Genomic DNA, 9,053 nt, shown 5'->3' with positions numbered 1-9,053 from the left:
GGATGTTGTTGACCTTCGAGATCCTTAGCCAAAACTGCACTTACAACATTATTTGATACAACTAGATATAGAGATAGAGATTCACCTTCCTCGGGTTTTACCAATAGAGGAGCAGAAGAAAGATAAGCTTTTAAGGATGCTAAAGCTTCCTCATGCTTACTTGTCCACTCGAACCTTTTTTTTTCCTCAGGATATCATAAAATTCTTTACACTTTTCTGAGGATTTAGATATGAATCTGTTGAGCGCCGCTATCCTGCCAGTTAGCCTTTGAACATCCTTGACTGATGCTGGGAATTTCAGATTCAGGATAGCTTGTATCTGCTCCGAACTCGCCTCTATCCCCCTTTTGGTGACCATGTATCCCAAGAATTTTCCAGCCTTTACTCCGAAATGGCATTTTGAAGGATTCAGCATCATGTTGTATTTTTCGAGGATATCAAATGCTGTCTTGAGATCTTGGAGGTGATCATCAGCTTTCTTGGACTTCACCACCATATCATCAATATAGACCTCCATCGTGTCCCCCAGTTTCTCTTTGAACTTCATGTTAACTAATCTCTGATAGGTCGCACCTACATTTCTAAGTCCAAATGGCATAGCAATATAAGAATAAATACTTGTGGGAGTCATGAAGGCTGTATCTTCTTGATCTGAAGGTTCCATCTGGATTTGCTGAAATCCTGAGGATGCGTCCATAAATGTCAGCATACAGTCAATATTTGACCGTTAACCATTACTTGGCCCTTACTCCTAACATCTATAGCTCATAATACACGTTTTCTTCAACCACCAACCGTGTATTTGGATGGACTAAATCAACAATGAATATTCGCAATTATAAATCAATGCCAAGAGAGAAATATATATTTATTAGCATTAATACTCAAGATACTAAACTTATTCAAGAATCCTGAACATATTCGGGATCCTGAGCACATTTAGGATCCTGAGCTGACAACAGATCCGACTATAAAATTTGGGCCCTAACAACATATATGTATAACTAAGGATGATAACTGCAAGTTTAATTGTATTTTGGTGTTCGTTACCTTGTATATTGATTAACGATTGGAGTCGGCTAGATATAATAAGAAATTCGCATCAAATTGATTGCTTTAACATAATTACTAACGTCGGTAGGCCAATTATGGCATGTTTTAACGAATCCATTGATTGATTTCCAATATAACAACGAGAATTACGATCCAAGAATGTTAAACGGGTTTCGGGTATACGAAAATGGGAAATCGGGTTAATGGGTATATGGGTTATTGGATATAATATATTATAAATGCAGCTTTTGCAAAAATGCCCCTCTACTATGAAGATGAAAACAAAGTGGGTTAAAAGTATAGTTTTAGGGTAAATTTTTGGTATATAACAAAGTTGTTTTATATTAAATAACAAATAATAATTTGATAAACGTGATATTTTTTTTCTTGGTAAAACGGGTCGGGTGAAACGTGGAAGGTAAAAATATCATTCTGGAAAATCCGAGTTGTTACAGTCTCCCATACTTTAGGAAATTTCGTTCCGAATTAAAGAATACTATAACAACATTATTAAATTTTTAAAGAAAATCGTAAATATAACTTTTTAAAAATTTGTCATAGCATAGAATCTCGAATAGTCAAAACAACGCTCCAAATGAAATTCCGATAAGGACACTTATATATAGGATGTACCATCGGCGTATCTATCATGTCCTTATCATCTTTACATTTGTTCCGTTATCCCAACTACCTTCGATTCTATTTTATGAGACACAATCTTACGCATCATGTTTTCCATGCGAGGGCTTCGATAATTATGTTCCAAATTATTGTTATCGTCGGATGGTCCACATGATTCGTCTCATCATGTGGGTTTATAAAACATTTGAGTAAAACATGATTTTGAGGAAACAAAAATTTTAAGGAGTTTTAATTATAAAACTAGTAAATCATTAATGTATAAAATAATTTCAAAAGTTTCAGTGGGTTTTACTAAAGCGAGGAAATCTCCAAGACATTGTAAATATATAAGTATTTTAGAGTTGGAAAAGAGATAACTTATTAATAGTTAAGGTTAATGAAGGTAAGAAAATAAGATATAGCAGACTTTAATAAACAATCTATTTAAACAAAAGGGACTTTAGTCAGGGATATAAGATAAATAGTTCAAATGGGGAAGTAATTAAAAGCCATAAAGAAACGTTACAATACGTAATTAAGAAAAAAGACAAAATAAGATAAGACATATAAAGGGAATGACAAAGGTCTTCATGACTAATGGGTAGCTTAATTGGCGTGACTTGAGGTCATGTGGCAATCATATGCAAAAAAGAGACACACTAAGGTAATAATCATCAAGACATGTATTATTTCCCATATTGAAATCCTATTAATAGTATATTTGATTGTTACAATTGCCCGGGTTCTCAAATTCTCTTGAAGGCTTTAAATAGTCACATTACAAAGAAACTAACAGATGGACAAATGAAACGGCAAAAGCGGACTTTGTAAGTAAAAAAAACACTCCCTGAAAAATGATTTGCTATATTTAATAAGTTTAAAAATGAGTTAAACGTGTTAACACGTGACACCTAACACGACACACATGCTGGTGGGTTGACCCGAATATGAAACTCGTGTTTGCTGGTTGACCCAAACATGACTCGTTTGACTTGAAGTGTTTTCTTTTTCTAATATTAAAACTGTAAATTTGCATAAGATATTGACTAATATAATTTATTATCTATAACATATATTTTAAAAATAAATAAAAAACCAAATGGGCTAAACGGGCCAACACGTGAACCTGAGGTCCCGAGCACGCCATGACCCGTTTATCACACTGTGTAGGAATTATTTTGTCGTGGCGAAAAGCATAAATTATTGTATTAGCAACAATTTAGTTAAAAAATTAACATACATTTATTATAATGTTTAATGTAGGAAAAATTTAACAAGTGGCTGAGCTAATAGTAAACGAGTCTCGTGATTCATCCTTCGATGATATTGAGTGTATGAAGCGTGCTTTAGGAGAAAGGCTGATGTGGGCCCAAGTATTGAAGACCGGGCTATTATGTATTTGGAGGTCCAAGATCGCGCAACAAAAGGTGGCCCACGAAAACGGGCATAACTCGGCCCACGAAGCTCCGTTTCAGGCCTATTACCAGTCAAAACGAAGCTTGAGACGAGGAGCACATTGTGGCAAACCGCCCTGTTCGAATCCCAAAAACGCCTCCTAAAAACGCCTCCTAGATATGTCCTCAAGTAAATGCACTCCCACCCCTCAACAATATTGGAAACAAAGTGTTACGGATGAGGTGAGAGATGATGTTGTAAAACAACTCGAACCACAAGTTCAATCGCAAATGAATGCACAATGGGAAATATTGGAACAACAAATGCGACAACGGATGCAACAAGATTTTGACAAGCAACTGGAACAAATGCGCAAGGATCTTGAGAAAAAATACCGACATCGACGTGGTGGTCGTGATGGTAGCAGTGAGGATGAAGATGATTAGCTATGTTACTTAGTTTCTAGTGGTTTGTAGTTTGTACTTCTTGATACTTTGGTTTGAATTTGTTTAACTTGGATATTTTGGTTTGTATGCATGGTTTAATTTAGGATGATTTGGTTTCTAGTTTTTTTATAATTTTCTACAGGTTATATCTTGTTTTAGTGCTGGGTTTTTGTGGTTTTGTAAACAGGATTATTAAATATTAAAGAAATTAAATTTAAAAAACTTAAGCCCTAGAGCAAGGACGAGTCGTCTCTATAGGTCTCTTACAAGTCGTCGCTAAATAATTTCCTCATTTATTTTGATCGTTATTATTTATATTTTTTCATCATATTTACGTCCACTTACAACGACGACATGTCCTCGCTATAGGTAAAGCATAAGTAATTTTTTTTGGATTAAATTGAATATATTATAAAAAAATGATTTTATTTATTTTTTATTATTTTTTGCACAAATGTTTCGTGACGACATGTCCTCACTATATGTCCAGCAATAACGAGGACCCTTATAGTGAGGACTCTATTGTCCTATTGCGACGGGTCTATAGTGACAACTTTGATAGTGACAAAAATGTCATTGCTATAGGTGAAAAACGGCCTATAGTGAGGACATATCCTCAATACAGAACTGGATTGTGTCCTTACTATAAGACTTTATTCTTGTAGTGTTGGCCTCTTCTGTCTTTGATCGGAACTACTACCGCAATCAAGACTTGCCACCAGTCGGACACACGAGCCTGAATCGTTAGGCTTTGATACCACTTGTTAAACCTTAGACAAGTGAATCAAGAACACCAAAGACAATATTGCATAAAACGTTTATGTGACTCTTTTCATTAATAAGAAATAAGAACAAAATATTTTCTACGTTTTCTACTCTACTAGAAATAAACCTTTTGATGAGTTTATATAACACCTACAATTCTAATCCTACTCAAACTAGGAAACATAATTAAACTACACTTCTAATTTATTTAATAATAAATAAAATATAACTATGACATCAAGTTATTCAACTTGGTCCCTGAACTTTGTATCTCCACCAAACCGCCCATTGAGATCTTCCGTACCACCCTTATATCCATTCGGGTCCTTCAAGTTGGTGTTGCTCCAAGTTTTACACGTATCATAAACTAAATTCAGTATGAAAGTTAACGAGCGAGGGCGCGCCCTATAAAGACCAAATGAGGGCTTAAGAGTTCCATGCCTAAAATATACAATCTTCGATGCATTTGATCAATATTTCATTTCAATATTTAAAAACAATGTTGTTACAAGTATTTACATCCCAACTATTTACAATCTGGGAAAATGCTTCGCTTCCTAGTTAAAGAAAATAAAACAACTAAAGAGACGTCGCATCCGCAAAACATCTTCACTAACCACATAAACAAAATGTGCATTTCTCATTGTTCATCTCAAGCCTCGCGTAGTTGGTCTACATATTTTCAAGTACTTGAACAATATGACTCACAGTGGGCCTACCATTTGGGTTTTGGCTAATACATTTGTGAGCCAAATTGGCCACTTTTATCGCATCCTTGGGTAAATATTGGCCATCCATTCTCGGATCCAGAATTTTCAAGCATTTCTTTTCGTTGGTCAGGATCGGTCTAGCCCAATCAACGAGGTTGTGCTCGTGGCTCGGCTTGCTCTTGTCCATGGCTTTCCTCCCAATCAACATTTCAAGAAGTACCACTCCAAATCCGTATATATCACTTCTAGCTGTCAAATGCCCTAGCAGTTCATGAATATAAAATTTTAAAGCTAATAATACGCATTGTAGAGTGCCACAAGATTATCATAAAACTAGCTTACTCTATAGCATGACTAACCGGTCATTACATACTCTGGAGCTGCATATCCGTAAGTACCCATAACGCGCGTTGACACGTGAGTTTGATCTCCCATTGGCTCATCCTTTGCAAGCCCAAAATCTGACAATTTTGCATTAAAGTCCTGCAAATTTAGTTTTTCCATAAGGATATAAAAAAATGAAAACATCGTAAGATGTTTTGTATTATTGATAAACGAGATATATAGATACAATAGGATAATTACAAAGGACACCTAATCAAATCATAACTACGGTAATGATATTAACATAAGCCTAAAATTGGCCCGTTGTATGAATGTATCAGACCAACCACATCTAGTAGAATATTGGACGTTTTGAAATCGCGATAGATAACGGGCCTTTCTGCATCATATAGAAAAGCAAGTCCCTTTGCAGCATGCAAAGCTATCTTCATTCTTCTTGACCAAGTCAACGTTTCAGATATTCCTTTTTACATGGACAAGAAATGTTAGTAATGTCACAAGATCTCCAAGCATCCTTAAAATAATCAAATTTCTAGAAATGTTGGGTACTCACGGCGAAAAAGATGGTTTTCTAGGCTGCCTGATGCCATGTATTCATACACCAAAAGACGGTGATCTTCCTCACAACAATAACCGATAAGCTTCACCAGATTAGGGTGTTGCAGTTGGCCTAAATAATTGACTTCAGCCTGGATAATAATAAAGAAGTTTAATATAGAACCACTTTCAAGTATAGAACTGCAAGAATCACAAAAGCAAGTTTAAACAATTGCTTGTGAGATTATGAGATTGGTTATTCTGTTGCATAGCAGGCTCATGCGTCATAGTTAAAACAAAGGCACAAACAACTTATGGGTTCCCACATTTCTCTACTAAAAACTAGTTTTGTACTGAACGTCATGTCGTCACTCTTAAGTGGCAATGATGTAGCGGATGACATGGCAAAATTGGTAGGGCCATAAACGAGCCAAGCCAAGCCAAGCCTAGGTGAACTTCAGCTCGGCTCTTTTAGAACCAAGTTGAGCAGGACCGCTAATCATAAAAACTGAAAGACCTCGAGATTGGCACGACATAAGCTCGAGCCAGCTCGTTATTTTTGAAACTTTTTACTCACGTTGATACATATAAAAACTATAAACAATATTTTTGGAACCTGCACATAATGCAGAATTTATAAACTGCCTAGATTACAAGCGAGCGAGCCATGAGTCGAGCTAACCTTGGCTCGGGCTTGGCTCATTTACAGAATGTGATAACTGACTCGGCTCATTTACAGACCGTGCTAACTGGCTCGGCTCATTTACAGTCAAGCGTTTTTAAACTTATTTCAAGCAAACCATTACTAAACTTAAAAGGCTAACCGAGTTAGTTATAAAGGATAAAAAGTCAAAACAAAATAAGTAAGTAAAGGATGGATAGAGTGATTTTTAAGCATTAACATTGTAACATGAAATTTGAGACAAACGTAAAACATGTTTCATGTAGTTTTGTCTATTATCAATTTCATGTTGCCATTATTCATAAACAAATTATGTATTGCACGTACCAGCCACTCCCTATCACCTTGAATCCCTTCCGGATCCAGCTCTTTAACGGCAACATTTATTCTAGAATAACCGGTCCTCACCTGTTCATCTATAACACCTTTATATACAACTCCAAACCCACCCTCACCGAGAACTTGATCTGATCTAAAGAGTTTTGTGGCAATTTGCATCTCTTCGTATGTAAAAATGTCAAGATTACTGTAACCGGGATTCGTGCGAAGATCTTTTACATCTTTGGTGATTAACATTGCAGCCCTGGGACTTATAATATTAGGTGATTCCAATGTGCTTGTTGTAATATGAGATGTACATTTTTCTTTGGTTGGATGTAGTCCAGTTTCGCCTGAAATTTGCCAAATTTACAATATTTCAAGACTTTGTCGATTCTATATACCTTTTGTTCTATATTCGTTATAGGTTTCTATCATCACAAACCAAAACTTAATAAGTAATTTGTATATATGATTTAATATATAAATAACCAACCACCAAAGGTCTGTAAGCATATCGGTATCAAAGTGTGTACAAGAAGTGTTTCTCACCGAGTGGTTAAGGGTTCTAGTTCAATGATGGACTTTGGTGTAGATTGTAGGAGTAGGTCTAGAGGGTGTGTGATGGAGGCCCAAGTATTGAAGAGTGTGCCATGTTATATTTGGAGGCCCATGATCGTGCTTCCAAAGGTAGCCCACGAAAACGAGCATAACTTCGCCTACGAAGTTCTGTTTCAAGCTCACGACCAGTCATTTCAAAGCTTGAGAAGAGGAGCACGTTGTGGCATATTGTCCGAAGCCCAAAAACGCCTCCTAAATAAAGGTCTGTAAGCATATTGGTATCTGAGTGTGTAGTAAAAGTATTTCTCCCCGAGTGGTTGGGGTTCTAGTTCAGTGATGAACATTGGTGTAGATTTTAGGAGTAGGTCTAGAGGGTGCGTGAGTTAGCTATTCTAAAAAATTGTGTCTAAAGAACATCTATGTACCACCTAAATAGTATACCAATGCACAAAATATACCCATGTAAAACTGGTGCTCCTTATTGTTGGCTTGTGCCTAATGTACACATGTCACCTCAAGTAGTTAGAAGCTTAGAGCCTTGCGCCTAGACGCGCCTTATGTGTATGTTTTTATTAAACCGAGATTATATGGTATTGAATCTTGACGTATAATACATTTCAAAAAATTTTATAGAAGTACGCTTATCAACCAAGTTGTTAATATATCCTAAGAATGACCTGAATCCATTTAGCCTAAACCCAAATCCGCAAATATCGAACATTATCCACACCACTATTTGCTATCCACTCACCATAAATTAAATATACGATAACTTTAGAAAACCTTCTCAGTCAAGAATGAGTGTTTGGGTGTGCTGTAAAGTAGCTTTTATAGCAGCCTAAATGGAATAATAAAGTGGATCAATCACATCTTAAAAAAGCAAAAATAGATTAATCAAGTGATTATTTGCATATACCAATCATTCTAGATATTTAAAACCCCATCCAAACACTTCTAGATTAATCAGATTACTAATTTACTATAACATAATTTAAAAATCAGAATCTATGTTTCTTCAACCAAGCATCACGTTATCTACTCAAGAATCAAGAATTTAACTTAAAAAAAAAAAGTATAAGTTTGTACTTTGTACCTTTATTTTTCTGCAAAGTTTGATGTTGATCATACTCAGAACTGCAACAAATGCCCATTTGTTCAAAAATTAAGATCACATGGATAGACTACTGACTTTAATAAGTCAAACACCCTTTTCTCTAATTATTTACAGAATGGTGTGCAAGAAGACGGTGGTTGGCTAGTTGAAATTTGAAGGTTTTGAAGATCCTTAGATGTTCAACCTGGTTAAAAAATAAACCTGTTAAGACATGAACACATTAAGACCTGTTATTCAACCTGAGCATGCCGCCCGTTTCGACAATAACAAAGAGTTGTAATTATTATTCCTAGTTATTTGATACCTTATTTAAAAAACCCATTTTGACAACACCCGTTCAAGGACAAACCACACAGAAGATATTTTAAAATGATCCGCCCTGACCCGTACATGTTCTCAGTTATATTTTTTTATAATTTTAATCAGTTGCATTATAAATAGGCTCGTTTTGGCCCAAATCTGTTTTGGTCGTAACCTATTTTGACTCAAACCTATTTTTGTCAAAA

General features: G+C 35.6%; 1 protein-coding gene across 1 annotated transcript; it reads right to left on the bottom strand.

The window, feature by feature from the left end:
- Positions 1-4,824: 4,824 nt before the first annotated feature.
- On the bottom strand, positions 4,825-8,715 carry LOC143571491 (putative serine/threonine-protein kinase PBL17). The gene is made up of 6 exons (XM_077056901.1): positions 8,527-8,715; positions 6,882-7,225; positions 5,889-6,024; positions 5,662-5,798; positions 5,350-5,473; positions 4,825-5,251 (listed from the first exon to the last, which is right to left on the bottom strand). Exons 1-6 carry the CDS (start codon positions 8,582-8,584, stop codon positions 4,953-4,955), a joined length of 1,098 nt encoding a protein of 365 aa, XP_076913016.1. The 5' UTR covers positions 8,585-8,715; the 3' UTR covers positions 4,825-4,952.
- Between the last annotated feature and the right edge of the window lie 338 nt (positions 8,716-9,053).

The sequence above is a fragment of the Bidens hawaiensis genome, unplaced genomic scaffold, assembly GCF_021521415.1.
Source record: "Bidens hawaiensis isolate Kalapana, Puna unplaced genomic scaffold, B.hawaiensis_p1.1 tig00025382_1, whole genome shotgun sequence".
NCBI classification, from domain to species: Eukaryota; Viridiplantae; Streptophyta; class Magnoliopsida; order Asterales; family Asteraceae; genus Bidens; species Bidens hawaiensis.
Note: the sequence above shows the minus strand (reverse complement) of the source record. Positions and strands in the feature narration are given on the sequence as shown.

Bases quoted from the DNA above. Each gene is read 5' to 3' on its own strand.
- LOC143571491 (XM_077056901.1), bottom strand. From the start codon at position 8,584: ATGGGCATTTGTTGCAGTTCTGAGTATGATCAACATCAAACTTTGCAG. The intron at 7,226-8,526 runs GTACAAAGTACA...GGCAAATTTCAG, and splicing joins AACTTTGCAGAAAAATAAAG to GCGAAACTGGACTACATCCA. The intron at 6,025-6,881 runs GTACGTGCAATA...ATTATTATCCAG, and splicing joins AAGGTGATAGGGAGTGGCTG to GCTGAAGTCAATTATTTAGG.